Source organism: Bufo bufo, chromosome 2, assembly GCF_905171765.1.
Source record: "Bufo bufo chromosome 2, aBufBuf1.1, whole genome shotgun sequence".
NCBI classification, from domain to species: Eukaryota; Metazoa; Chordata; class Amphibia; order Anura; family Bufonidae; genus Bufo; species Bufo bufo.
In genome coordinates, this window is record NC_053390.1 from 196,529,925 (window position 1) to 196,545,640 (window position 15,716).

At 45.8% G+C, this 15,716-nt stretch overlaps 1 protein-coding gene across 2 annotated transcripts in view; it reads left to right on the top strand.

The window, feature by feature from the left end:
- Positions 1–326: 326 nt before the first annotated feature.
- ZNRF3 (zinc and ring finger 3) overlaps positions 327–15,716 on the top strand; it is a 142,648-nt gene continuing 127,258 nt past the window's right edge. For both annotated transcript variants that reach the window (XM_040416010.1, XM_040416011.1), the window contains exon 1: positions 327–969. In XM_040416010.1, coding sequence (XP_040271944.1) covers positions 751–969 — 219 coding nt within the window. In that variant the 5' untranslated portion in view covers positions 327–750. The remainder of the gene's footprint in view (positions 970–15,716) is intronic.

A 15,716-nucleotide genomic window follows, 5' to 3' on the forward strand; every position in this document is an offset into this window, starting at 1 on the left:
GTATAGCTGTCTCTCCCCAGTACAGTACAATGTATAGCTGTCTCTCCCCAGTACAGTACAATGTATAGCTGTATCTTCCCATTCCCAGTACAATGTATAGTTGTATCTTCCCAGTACAGTACAATGTATAGCTGTCTCTTCCCAGTACAGTACAATGTATAGCTGTCTCTCCCCAGTACAGTACAATGTATAGATGTAGTCCCTGTGATTCCCCCTCAGCGGGCAGAGCCCGGGCGGCTGTACACACTGGAGCCCCGGCGTCCCCTGACAATCCCGCAGACTTTGATCTCGCCCCGCCCCCTCCCGCCGCCACTTCCCGTGCTTCGGCGGCTCGCATGCTATCAGGACTCTTGGCTTCGGTAAGAAGAGGAGAAGGATCCCGTAAGAAGTTCCTGATCTTCCGGTGTGGCCCCCTCCTCCCCCGGCGCTGGGAGGAGACGCTGAGGGGTCAGGGAGATCTGGGAGGCGGGGACACCCCCCCTCCTCTTTTGGAAAGAAAAAAAAAAAAAAAAGACAATCACGTGGCCGAGATGAAAGGGATGCCGCCTGGCAGAGCAGGGAGCGGAGAGGATCCTCAGCCATGGAAGGGTGAAATGATCGGGAGGTTCCCCATGTGATCCCCGCGTCCTGAGCGATCCCGGGACCCGAGCGCCGCCGTCCGGTGCCCCTCTCTCCCACCCCGCAGCCCCTGGATCTTACCGACTCCCCGGAAATTATGTTCCCGTCCACGCTGATCCCCCATCCTGCGAGATGAAGGAGCCGAGGGTCCGGGGGAGCCTGCCCCTGCTCTGGCTGGGGGTCCTGCTGGCCGCGGCTCCCGGGGGGTCCCTGGCTAAGGAGACTGCCTTTGTGGAAGTGGTTCTGTTCGAGTCCAGTCCCAATGGAGATTATAAAACCCACACTACTGAGCTGCAGGGGAGGTTCTCCCGGGCGGGAGCCACCATCAGCGCCGAGGGGGAGATCGTGCAGGTAGGGCAACAAAGTTTTCCGACTCGGAGGAGGGGGAGTGATTGGGGAAGGGGCAGCCTGGTCACAAGATGGCCTCTGCACTGTGTGTGGACTTCATCCACAATGGGGACAAGCACCGTGCTAGGGCTGATACTACAAGCCTCAGCATGGGACTGCCAGGGTGTGCTGGGAGTTGTAGTCATGCAACAGCAGGGTTTCTGCAGGTAGACCCAGAGGATGAGGGGCTGAGTCCTGTCAGTATGTCCCATCAGCCACCTTCCACATGTGTGTGACACCTTATTTCCATACATCACATGCCGGTGTTTACATGTCCTGACACATTGTTCCATGGCCCATGCTGGTGTTTACATGTCGTGATTCATTGTTACACGCCACACACAGGTGGTTACATGTCGTGATACATTGTTACGCACCACACACAGGTGGTTACATGTCGTGATACATTGTTACACGCCACACACAGGTGGTTACATGTCGTGATACATTGTTACACACCACACACAGGTGGTTACATGTCGTGATACATTGTTACGCTTCACACACAGGTGGTTACATGTCGTGATACATTGTTACGCATCACATGCCGGTGTTTACATGTCCTGACACATTGTTCCATGGCCCATGCTGGTGTTTACATGTCGTGATTCATTGTTACACGCCACACACAGGTGGTTACATGTCGTGATACATTGTTACGCACCACACACAGGTGGTTACATGTCGTGATTCATTGTTACACGCCACACACAGGTTACATGTCGTGATACATTGTTACACGCCACACACAGGTGGTTACATGTCGTGATGCATTGTTACGCACCACACACAGGTGGTTACATGTCGTGATGCATTGTTACGCATCACACACAGGTGGTTACATGTCGTGATGCATTGTTACGCATCACACACAGGTGGTTACATGTCGTGATGCATTGTTACGCATCACACACAGGTGGTTACATGTCGTGATACATTGTTACGCATCACACACAGGTGGTTACATGTCGTGATACATTGTTACGCATCACACACAGGTGGTTACATGTCGTGATACATTGTTGCGCACCACACACAGGTGGTTACATGTCGTGATACATTGTTACGCACCACACACAGGTGGTTACATGTCGTGATACATTGTTACGCACCACATACAGGTGGTTACATGTCGTGATACATTGTTACGCACCACACACAGGTGGTTACATGTCGTGATACATTGTTACGCACCACACACAGGTGGTTACATGTCGTGATACATTGTTGCATTCATTGTAACACATTTCCATACATCACAGGCAGCAGTTTATACTCTGTGATACCTTGTTACATTCAGTGCTACACTTATTTCCATCTATAACTTGCAGGTGTTTACATGTACATAGTGATACATTGTTACCAACAGTTCCACCTATTTCCATCCATCCCAGGCAGGAGTTCCCAGCCTCTGATACATTATTACACTGAATGTTAGATAATCTGTGACAATAGAAGAGTACATGTGTGCATACAGTTGGCGTCTGCTTGTATGTTGTATGTTCTTTTCAGCTCGTGGATTTCAAGAACTGTAGCCAAAAAACGTGATATTTTTGCATATAATTCAGGAAAACAATGTCCCGAGTGCAGAGATGCCAGTCAGTAGGCCTGGTCTCTGTGGGAAGGGTGACCGCGCCGTGGATGTTACTTTTTGGGGGATTCCTCCTGCACCCCATGGTCCTGTCAGTAATGGGTTTGGAAATAGAAGTTGGATTGTTAGCAGTGCGCTCTACGCTGCAGATAGGGCTTAACCCTTCGGGTGCTGCAGGTGACATCGGTGCAGGGCATGTTTGGAAGGTCAATGGCGTAATACTATACAGACTGTACACCGCAGCACACCAATGTTTTCTGCTCTCTGCTTTTTTTTTTTTTCTTTTTGTGAGGTGCTGACTGGGTGATTGGCTGGTACAGAATAAAAGGCCTGGATTTTTCTCTGTGTGCTTTGCATTTTGATGCCACGTGCTGTGCAGTCTTTCCCGGAGCTGCATGTGAAAGCTTTGATGTTTGAGGCCGTATAATTAGACTGCGAGCTCTGCAGGTCAGAGATGCTTTCACGCCGGATTACAGTTTAACCACAATGGACATCCATATCCATGGAAAAGGGTTTATTATGTGTCTTCATTTCTGCGCTTATGTGATAGAAAACGCTGAGCTGTTCTCCAAAAACAGCCAATCGGATCGCATTTTTTTTTTTTTGTGCCTGCACTGGAAGATGTACCCCGGAATCTGATTGGTGGCTACTGTCAATTAACTCGGTTCGGTCTAATTCTTTACATGAAAAGACCCACCTGGTATTTTATTTTTTTTAACCTCTAAGACAACCTTTCGGATTATGCGCGTGAATTCCCATGCGGAAAAACCATAGAGTAAGTAGTACAGTACCAGCAAAGTGTACGAAATGACACTAATCTCATATACACTGTGTGAAAGTTTTCTGTGCGGAAATTGATCTGCGGTGTGGATTGCGATCCCTTTTTTTTTTTTTTTTTTTTTTTTTGCTGTGGGTTTCGCCCTTTTCAAATGAAGGAGTGGGATCTGCGGCAAAACGGCATCAAATCCGAACCACAAACCGCTGTACGGCTGGTTCACTCATGGCTGATTAGCTGTGGATTTTCTGCAACACGCTGGAGATTTTGTCGCAGATTAGACGCAGCTTCATTCTTTGCATTGAAAAGTGTGAAATCCTCAATAAAGTCCACAGTATAAATGGACATGCTGCAGATTTCAAATCCGCAATATCGCAGCTTTTCTGAAATTCTCATTCACTTTGCTGGTATTGTGGATTTGCTGCACAAAGATCCGCAATGGAAATCCGCAGCTAATCAATCGCATGTGAACCCACCACGCCTTAGGAATATAACCTGCACACTGGCGCGGGACTGTCTTGTAGAAATTCCACACGGATTTCTGTACGTTTTTGCACTAAAGCCTCATTCACACGGTGAGCTCGGTGGACAGCAGCAGCCTCCTCCTCCTGAGTGTCTCCCCTAGAGTCAAGCAGCCACATAGCAGGTGCCTGGCCACTGTGCCACCAATGATAATACAAATACAGGAGCCCCCCCCCCCCCCCAGTATTAAAATCATTGGTGGCCGTGGCCACAGGGTCCCCTCTTCATTGGTGGTGCAGTGGCAGCTTGTGATCGGAGCCCCAGCAGTGTAATCCTGGGGCTCCGATCGGTTACCATGGCAGCCAGGACGCTACTGAAGCCCTGGCTGCCATGGTAACATCCCTGATGCGGTGTGTACTATGCACAGGGCAGCAGGGAGAGTGTAAAGTCCTATTCACCCTGATAGAGCTCTATGAGGGTGACTAGGACAAGGGATTAAAAGATCTAGCCCCTAAGGGCAATAGTTATAAAAAAAAAAAAAAAAAGTGTATATATCGCCCCCTTTTCCAATTTTACATAAAAAATATATAAATAATAAATAAACATATTACAAATCGCCATGTCTAAAAAGTCCAAACTATTAAAATATAAAAATAAAAAAATATGCGGTAAACGCCATGACAGAAAAAATAAATAAATAAAAAACGCACAAATTGCAAATTTTTTTTTAGTCACCTCGCCCCCCCAAAAAATAGGATAGGACTGTTCAATTATGGGCCGGACGTTCCATAACATGAGGAATGCACACAGTTTTTTTGGTGTTTTTTTTTTTCTTCTCATGGTATCGAGTATCGCAATATTTTTTTATGGTATTGAAGCCAAATCAAAATTTTGGTATCGAAACAACCCTACTTCTTAATGATCCGTAAAACACGGAGGGCATCTGTGTTTCATCCGTGGTTTTCACGGACCCATAGACTATAATGGACGTGATGGATCCGTGAACACGGAGAAAATAGAACATGCATCTGTGGTAAAACACTGATGTGTGAATACACACGATTAAAATGAATAGGGACTAGTGTTGAGCGAACTTGTGTTTTTAAGTTGGGCGTCTAAAGTTAGGGTTATCGAAGAATCGCGTTATGGATTCTAAATTCCGTTATGGTCCGTGGTAGCAGAATCCATAACGCTTAGATAACCCAAACCTTAGACGCCGAACTTAAAACACAAGTTCGCTCAACACTAATAGGGACGTGTGCTGTCCGTGGTGAACACATACAGCTCATGTCCGTGAAACACTGACGTGTGAATGAGGCTTAAATCCACATCAAAATCCGCCTGTGTTACTCGTGGATTGGATGAGATTTTGCCGCAGTTCTCACCCTTCCATTTTAAATCCTCATGTAATAAAAAGCACGGTTTACATGAGATCTGTCTACTCTCATACACTTTGCTGGTACTGTATTGCGCTGTGCTATTTCACAATGGGAGTACGCACAGAAAAACCACACGTAATCCGCAGTGTGTGCAGGTAGCCTAAGGGTTTGTGTGCAGAAAATGTATGAGATATCTGCACCAAAACCGCACACAAAAGCACACACAAATCTGCACTATTTATTTAGGTTTTTATGGTGAGGATTTTTGTGCGGATTTTGTGTTTTAAAGGGAACCTGTCACCATGTTCTGACATCTAAAACCAAATGTACCTTAATGCTTGTTACACTGATAGTTCCCAGCGATTCATCCATAATCTTCTCAGGACTAACATGTCCTATTTTATCGCCATATAATGCTTTCCCGCCGTTATGCTCATTAGCATGAATAATTCCTGCCCCTCACACCATTATAGCCTATTTCCCTCCCACTAGACTCTGATTGACAGCCAATTTCCGCCCTCACTGCTTGTAATCTAGTCCGAAATCGCGCAAATGCGCACTTGCCCTTTTTATGAAAGACCCATCAGCTAGCTTAGTGTATGTCCCCTCCCCCTCACGCCACTACGTGCGGAAGTAAATAAGGAGTGCACATTACAAAGGGCACTACGTACACCACGTGGTAGCGTTGCGATGCTTTACGCAATGTAGCTCTGCCCGATATGAATACTGCGCTTGCGCGAGATTTTATCTATAGGGGCGTTTCTTAGGTGGAGCTGAGGCGCTTGACTCTGAGAAAATATGACTCTTCTCTGGTCAAGCATGTAAGATATGACTCGTTTCTGCTAATTAGCATAAAAGGCGGGGAAGCGTTATAGGGCGATAAAATAGGACAGGTTAGTCCTGAGAAGATTATGGATCGATCGCTGGGAACTATCAGGGTAACAAGCATTAAGGTACATTTGGTTTTATATGTCAGAACATGGTGACAGGTTCCCTTTAACAACCCCATCGAAGTCTGATGGTAAGACCACTGAACACAAGGTGTGGAATCAATTGACGCCCACACAGATTTTCTAGCATAATTCTGTACCAGCAAAGTGTAGGAGATTAGACAAATCTCGTGTGCACCTTGCTTTTTCATTCTGTGTGGAAACCGACTCAATTAGGTGACTTTTTTTTTTGTCTTTCTAGCTTCTTTATATGTTGTAGCTCTTAGATTATTTTTTTTACATTTTTTTTATTTTTATTTTTTTTTTTTTTTGAGGCGTCTCGCCATCACCTATTGGTGAGGAAAAACGCTATTGGTAAGACACACTGGGGTAGATTTATCAAAACTGGTGTAAAGTAAAACTGGCTTAGTTGCCCATAGCAACCAATCAGATTCTACCTTTCATTTTTCAAAGGCGCTGTGAAAAATGAAAAGTGGAATCTGATTGGTTGCAGTTTTGATAAATCTCCCCCACTGTGTGCAAAAACTGCCACCAAAAATGTAGCAAGAACCGTGGGTGCCAAAATAACAGTTGAGCTAAAATCACCTGTGGGGACACTTTTTAGGGCGACTTTTTCAACACCAGTTGAGCAAAAATATTTTCGCAGTTGGTGTTTCTCCGCTGCTAGGATATGTCAGCAATTTCAGATAGTGAAGGAGAGCACGCGGCACATGCTTTTTATTCACTGCTATGGGAGTTCTGAAAATAGCGGAGTAAGCGCGTAGAGCTATTGTCCCATAGCGGTAAATGGAAAGTGCAGTGTGCCTCCACGGCCACCTCTCCGCTCACCCGTATGGGACTGACGGAAATGGTGAGCCAACCTCTTCAAGGTCGGATGCCATAATGGTATAGTGTCAGAGCGTAAGGCCTCATGCACATCGCCGTGCCCGTATTGCAGCCTGCAAACAGTGGGTCCGCAATATGTGGGCACCGGCCGTGTGCTCAGCGGAAGGTGCGGTGCAGTACGGAGGCACGGAAGCACTACGAAGTCCTTCCATAAGGTTTCTCTCCGTGTCTCCGCACCACTAAAAAAAATTGTTCCATTTTTTTTTTGCGCTGCGGACAGATCACGTTGAATGGGTCTGGATCCGTCTGCAAAATCCGCACGGATGTTGCCCATGCTTTGGGGGCCGCAAATTGCAAGGGCCGTGTGCATGAGGCCTAAGGGGAAGTTTGTAAGTTTGTGTGCATGAAGTTCAGGCTTCAGAAAGCTCATGTCATCTTGCATTATATGAAACTGGACCTCAGATTCTCAGCTGAGCTAGTGGAAGAATCAACTGATTTCTTTATAGCCATTTATGCAGCTTAGGCCTCATGAACACGTCCGTGCCGTTTTTTGCGGTCCGCAAACCGCGGATCCACAAAAAACGGAAGCCGTGCGCGTTGCCGTCCGCAATTTACAGAACGGGCGCCAGCAATATAAATGCCTATTCTTGTCCGCAAAGCACGGACAAGAATAGGACATGTTAGATTTTTTTTTTAGCGGGGCCGCGGAACGGAGCCACGGATGCGGACAGCACACGGAGTGCTGTCCGCATCTTTTTCGGCCCCATTGAAGTGAATGGGTCCGCATCCGAGCCGCCAAAACTGCGGCTCGGATGCGGACCAAAACAACGGCCGTGTGCATGAGGCCTTACTGTGACTAAGCGCTCGTGGTTTTTGGCCTCATCTGCGGATTCAGACCCATTCACTTCAATGGGGCTGCAAAAGATGCAGCTAGCACACTGTGTGCTGTCCGCATCCGTACGTCCTAGCCTTGTCCGTTTTTGAGACAGTTCTACAGAGGGCAGGACGTACCGTTCCGCAAAATGGGGAACGCACACGGCCAGTATCTGTGCTTTGCGGACTGCAAAAAAAACAGCTACAGCCGTGTGCAGAAGCCCTAAAGCGCGGTGTCTTGTTCCTCGCTATAGTAACTTGATGCTAGTGAATACAGGTATATATCTGATATCCCCTCCTGTGCTATGTCTGTTCTTCCGTGCTGGTAAAGCCATGACGCTGTCTCTGGGCTCGGTACAATCGGCGTACAGTACTCCTGCAGCTGGAGGATAACTGGCTGGGAAAGCCAATAGTCATGCAGCATCTGTGGAGGATGAGAGCATGATCTGATTACTTCCCAGGTTTGCTGCAAGTGCGAGGACGCATTGTTGAGAGCGCACAGTGGAGGGATCTGCTTTGTGTTAGAGATTCTTCCTGTAACCGATACCTACATCCTTCCTTATCCTGATCATTAGCCTGTGAAATAAGACACTCGCACTATGTGCGCTTGATAACGTAGCTGGTGCTGGATGGATTTCTTCACTATGACCTAGTTGTTTGCAGGTGTGGATTTATAATCCATAAAACGATCATCTTTAGTTACGAATACTGGGGGAAGTAGAACTGGCTTAGCTGCCCATAGCAACCAATCAGATTCCACCTTTCATTTATCACAGCTCCTTTGGAAAATGAAAGGTGGGATCTGATTGGTTGCTATGGGCAACTAAGCCAGTTCTACTTTACACCAGTTTGACAATTTACCCCAATGCCCTTATTTGAGTATTATACCGTGTATTTCTAGTTATGGAACATATACTTTATTCAAAGACTGGGATTTGTAGAGACTTGGAGCTATTTGTGTTACTTAGCCCCATGCACATGACTGTATTCATTTTTGCAGTCCGCAAACTACAGATGCGGTCTGTGGGCCATACGGATTTTATTTGCGGACCCATTGTCTCTAGCGGGTCCGTGCTCTGTGTTTTGCTTTTGGCATCCGTATGTCCATTCCACAAAAGGATAGAACATGTACTTGTCCACAAAATGCAGACCGCAGACCGCAGATCCATTGGGTCAGCAAAAAGTGCGGATGCAACACAGACCGCACCGGTATTTTGCGGATGTGCGATTTGCGGACTTTGGATATGGTCTTGAGCAGGATCAGCTCAGAGGCTCATCGTATAAAATAAAGATCTAAAAAAATATTAGTTTAAAGAGGAATGCTCTTTAACAATGATTTTGTGTGGGACAGGATGATGCGTAATTCATAGCTTGAGCGATTTGTGTGAGGGACATGACAGGTATAATTAACAATCACTGCGGTGTGGTAGAGGTGTCAGTTATTTAAGGTTAACAGTTGTACTTTGTGCTCTCGCAATGGCTGGGTTTACCTCAGAGTATGTAAAGCTGAATATTATAATAAATTCCTCTTATCACATATACCGCAACTTCCTAATATAGCGCCAGTGATGCAGAGTACATTGGAAAGGAGACATGCGTATGAATACAGTGCATAGGACATTTCAAGGTGCAGTCCATGACACCAGCACAAAACCCAAACTGTAAGACCTTATTCACAGTTCCATGACAAGACGTTCAGAATTTCCGCTGCAATTTTATAAAATTAACACCAGCAGTGAATTCAGTGAGAAGTTGTGTCTGTCCTTTAGGCCTGATGCACACGCCCGTTGTTTTGGTCCTCATCCGAGCCGCAGTTTTGGCGGCTCGGATGCGGACCCATTCACTTCAATCACTCTGTGTGCTGTCCGCATCCGTTGCTCCGTTCAGTGGTCCGCAAATAAAATATAACCTGTCCTATTCTTGTCCGCGTTTTGCGGACAAGAATAGGCAGTTATATCGATGGCTGTCCGTGCCGTTCTGCAAATTGCGGAACGCACACGGACGCCATCCGTGTATTGCGGACTGCAAAACACACAACGCCCGTGTGCATGAGGCCTTATACTTTCTCTCCTGTTATAATCCACTCCTGATTTGGGCTTCCAAAGCTGCATCAAGAAACCTGACTCTGTGGCTGTACCTTCAGTGTTTCATACGTGAAGGGTCCGTTCTTGGACGTGTGTGTGTGTGTGTGTGTGTGTGTGTGTGTGTGTTTTTTTTTTTTTTTTTTTTTTTGGGTACCTCCTTGTGTCATCCATTTGCCACCCGCCCCCCTAGACTGAAAAGAGGATTTCCAGAGCATCTCTTGACCTATAGACGTCACTGGGAAGGTTTGGGCTGCAACATGGACCAAAGTATGCACGTTTCCATTTTGTCCACTGACCCCCATGTGTGAAAAAAGTAGATTAAAATCAATGGATAAGTCTTCTGTCTATGATGCTATGATGCTACTATTTGCGGCAGAGTTCTCTTGATAGACTCCGGCAGGCTGTTCCTCTGCCGAGACAGTTTAGCGCTAGTGTGAAACTAGTCTAAGTCTACTTTCACACTTGAGTTTTGGCTTTCCGTTTATGAGATCCGTTCAGCGTTTGCATTCTAACGCATTCTAGGATCCGCTCAGAATGCATCAGTTCAGTCTCCATTCCGCTTTGGAGACGGACAACAAAATGCTGCTTGCAGCGTTTTGGTGTCCGTCTGATGAAACTGCGCCAAACGGATCTGTCCTCCATTGACTTTCAATGGTTTTCAAGACGGATCCATCTTGGCTATGCTAAAGATAGGACAAACGGATCCGTTCTGAACGGAAGCAGATGGTTGTATTATCTGAACGGATCCGTCCATGACAGATCCACACAAAACGCGAGTGTGAAAGTTGCCTTGGCACTGTAAGGATAGTCTTTTCACATCTTGCATCGTCAATGAGTGGGCTGTAATGAGTAGAAAGTAAAAAAACATGACAATGGGAGGCTGCTTGCCTTGACAGGTACCCCTAGGGAGAAGAGGGAAGAGTTCAGACATCTAAGATAAGACCAAGACTACAGCTCTGTGACTTACCAAGGTTTTACAGGTTTTCTGACTCTTTGTAACTGATGACCTATCTTCTGGATCGTCAGCATCTGATCGGTTGGGGTCTAAACTGATCAGCTGTTTGAGAAAGCCCTGATGCTCCTGTGAGCACCATGACCTTCTTGCAGCTTAACCCTAGGCCAGTGAAGTCATGACCATCTTCAGGAAGGTTTTTTCAAACTATGGATATTTTGTTAGTGATTTTGAAAAATTTGCTACGAACCAGGTGTGTCTAGGTGATTCTGTTGTGTTTTGTTTTTTTACTAATAAACCCGTCTGTCCAAAGTTTTAGATTATCTATTGAGGTCTAAGAAAGTTATTATTGTGTCATTGTGCCACAAAAAAGTCATATTGAATCCTAGAAAGGTCTACATTTTGGGGGGTTGGCAGTTTTGTGTCTTCTTCTTGAACGTCCTTAATTGTACATCGTTTTGGTCTTCCGGTTATCTGTACGTAGTGTGTGGGTGATTGACACCTGTGTGGTGCATAGAGTGCTAGAAGAGGTTTCTGGGAAGAGTCCTGCACGTCTAGTTATAAGGTAAGCATCCCTTTTTTGGCCCATTTTGTCTCCATGATCTGGCACACAGTGACCCATCTACATTCTTTACGCTCACCACCACCTCAGACACCTTTTACCATGTGTGTTTCCTATGCTTTGTGCCAACTGTTTGCTCTCTTAACTCTAATCTCGACTGAGCTCTTATTAATACAAAATTAGCAACTTAAACAAGCCATTTAAAACTGTTTTATCCTGCCGAGCCGAGAGATAATGTCAAGGGTTGGCAAAACGAAGCTGTTTTTCATTCTCTGTGGAGCTTTCGGAACGCTTATCTAAACTCTCCTTCAAGTCCTTCAGCTATTTCTTTTTTTATTTTTTTATTTGACAATTGTAATGTACAGAAAATTGACTGAGATTAGAATTTAATATATTTGCTTTTAGAGCGTTTTTTTTTTTCTTTCTGAGGTTTCAACCACAATTAAAAATTGTCAATGGTTGTGAGTACATCATAATATGGTTGATACACATTCTCGACTGAAGCTGTTCCAGAACAATCTGTGCCATCACTACCTACCTATAGTATTTTTGTGGCTTGGGTTGAATGCATGATAGGTTTTTGATGTCCGCTGCTCTGCCTTCAACCTCATTTAACTGGATTGTCCTACCAGTGATATCGTCATCATGTAGGAGATGTATGCCATGCAGTGTATTGGCGATTGGCACAAAAGGGTGTTGTCATATGCTCCTGCGAGCCCCATCCAGATGGCTTATTAGGACCACCATGTCACGACTATTTGCATTCAAACTCAGCAAGACTATGAAGACTAGTAACAAGCAGTGGTGTTGTATACAGCCACATCAGTATCCTGCTTTCATTCATGTTGGTGCTTCCACTGATGTCATTTCTCCTTTTATATTACTATAATGTATCTCTATAACCACATGACTCTCATACATTAATAGGACAATGTGGTTGTGTGCCTCCTTACTGTTAAGCTTTACCCTCGAAGTGTTGTGTAGCGGTGACTACTCTGAATGGCGTACACTGATCGGATAGAGACCTCCATTCTCCCTTCCAGACAAAAAGTGCACTAAGGTGATAGGTGCTTTATAGCTAAGGCTACTTTCACACTGGCGTTTGGACTTTCCGGTCCAAACGGATCAGTTTTGCCCTAACGCATTCTGAATGGAAAAGGATCCGCTCAGAATGCATCAGTTTACCTCCGTTCCGTCTCCATTCTGCTTTGGAGGCGGACACCAAAACGCTGCTTGCAGCGTTTTGGTGTCCGTCTGACGAAACTGAGCCAAGCGGATCCGTCCTGGCACACAATGTAAGTCAATGGGGACGGATTAGTTTTCTATGACACAATCTGGCACAGTAGAAAACGGATCCGTCCTCCATTGACTTTCAATGGTGTTCAAGACGGATCTGTCTTGGCTATGTTACAGATAATACAAACTGATCTGTTCTAAATGGATGCAGACAGTTGTATTATCTGAACGGATCCGCACCAAACGCGAGTGTGAAAGTAGCCTTAAGCTACTTTCACACTAGCGGCAGGACGGATCCGACAGGCTGTTCACCCAGCGAAATAGCGGCAGAACAGATCCGGACCTCCACTCCATCCCCATTGACTATAATGAGGACGGGGGCTGAGCTCCAGCGCAGTACGGCAGTGCCCGGCGAAAGGCCGCCGGACTTAAAGTACTGCATGTCCGACTTTTTAGTCCGGAGGACTCTCACCGCGAACTGCCGTGCTGCGCCGGAGCTCCGCCCCCTCCCCATTATAGTCAATGGGGACGGAGCGGCGGCACGGCGAAATAGCGGCAGGACGGATCACAGGATCACACAGGGTGAACAGCCTGTTGGATCCGTCCTGCCGCTAGTGTGAAAGTAGCCTAAGGCCTCATGCACACAACAGTATTTTTTCACCGTCCGCAAAACGGGGTTCCGTTGTTCCGTGATCCGTCTCCGTTTTTTTTTCCGTGTGCCTTCCTTGATTTTTGGAGGATCACCAGACATGAAAAGTGAAAAAAAAATCTAAGTCAAATTTGCCTTGAAAATGATAGGAAAAAACCGGACACGGATCATGGACGCGGATGACAATCTTGTGTGCCTCCGTGTTTTTTCACGGACCCATTGACTTGAATGGGTCCGCGAACAGTTTTGACGGACTGGAAACACGGATCACGGACGCGGATGACAAACGGTGCCTTTTCCGAGTTTTCAACGGACCCATTGAAAGTCATTGGGTCCGCAGAAAATCACGGAAAACAGAACAACGGACACGGAACCCAACAACGGTTGTGTGCATGAGGCCTTAGGCTGAGTTCGCACTTCAGTTATTTGGACAGTTATTTCCATCAGTGATTGTGAGCCAAAACCAGGTGCGGATAAAAACCACAGAACAGGTGCAGATCTTTCTATTATACCTCATCTCTGAGTCAGATTCGCTACTGGTTTTGATTCACAATAAATGATGGAAATAACTGACCAAATAACTGAAATGTGAACTCAGCCTAAGGCCTCATGCACACGACCGTTGTGTGCATCCGCGGCCGTTGTTCCGTTTTCAGTTTTTTTTTGCGGACCCATTGACTTTCAATGGGTCCGTGGAAAAATTGGAGAATGTACCGTTTGGCTTCCGTGTCCGTGATCCATTTTTCCAGTCCGTGAAAAAAATATGACCTGTCCTATTTTTTTCACGGACAAAGGTTCACGGACCCATTCAAGTCAATGGGTCCGTGAAAAATCACGGATGCACACAAGATAGTCATCCGCGTCCGTGATCCGTGTCCGTGATCCGTGTCCGTTTTTCCTTTCATTTTCAAGGCAAACTTGACTTAGTTTTTTTTTTCACTTTTCATGTCCGTGGATCCTCCAAAAATCAAGGAAGACCCATGGATGAAAAAACGGACACGGATCGCGGAACAACGGAAACCGTTTTTGCGAACCACAAAAAAAAACGTCCGTGTGCATGAGGCCTAACGCTTCTCTGTTGTCCCACTAAGGCCACTTTTAGAGTCCGTGTTTGGTCAGTAATTTCTATCAGTGATCCAAATCCAAGAGTGGAGCCTATACACTGAGATAAGGTATACGGGCTCGTTCACACAAACATTTTTTGCGTTCTCCATACGGGATGTTTTTTGAGTTCCGTATATGGAACCATTCATTTCAATGGTTCCACAAAAAAAACGGAATGTATTCCGTTTCTCCGTTCAAAGATAGAACATCTCCTGTTATTGCCCGCAAATCCGTTCCGTGGCTCCATTCAAGTCAACGGGTCTGCAAAAAAAACGGAACACATACGGAATGTACTCCGCATGTCTTCCGTATCCGTTCCATTTATTGAAAATGTTATGCCCAACCCAATTATTTCTATGTAATTACTGTATATGCCATACGGAAAAATGGAATGGAACCGGAAACACTGCTGAAACAACAAACGGATCCGTTAGAAATGGCTCTCAAAACACTGAAAAAGCCTTTTTGTCGTGTGAAAAAAAAAAAAGCCCTAATGGAAAGATTTGCACCAGGACCTGCACCTGGTTTTGGCTCACAAATACTGGACTAAACACAGATTGTGTGAAAGCCGCCTTGGTTGATGCATACCTCACCGCTACACGTGTGTATATATTATGGCATGTGAAGTCCGATTGTATTTTATATGCTTATTAAAACTGGAGAACTCTCTGTGAAATTGCATTTATTTCCAATAGAAGTAGGTTCAATAAAAGCCTGAATGCCCAAGCCAGCACATGTATTATTAAATCTCATTGCTTTTTCTTGTAGCATGAGCTTTTTGTGTATACTTTATTTATGAAGCATCTTGGCTGAACTCGCATGCTGAGATTACCATATGGTTGACCTGCGCCGTGGGTTGATAAGCAACCGTACTTCTTCTTGCTTAGTATTGCATGTGTTATAAATCATGATTTCATTCATAGAACCAATGGCTGTGCTTTCCCGTCAGGTTTTGCATAATGTTTGTGACCACCCGGATCCTAATAATTATGTGGAGAAGGTAGCTGTCGGCCGCAGAGCACTGTGGGACCAACTTCTGGCAGGATGGCCACTACATAAAACCAGCTTCCCCAATCCTATTTAAAGGGGTTGTCCGGGTTCAGAGCTGAACCCGGACATCCCCTTATTTTCACCCCGGCAGCATCCCTAAGGTTAGCATCGGAGCATCTCATGCTCCGATGCGCTCCCTTGCCCTGCGCGATTCTTTTGTTTATCATAACACACTGCCGGGCGGGAGTTTCGCTGTGTTCGGTGACGTCACCGGTTCTG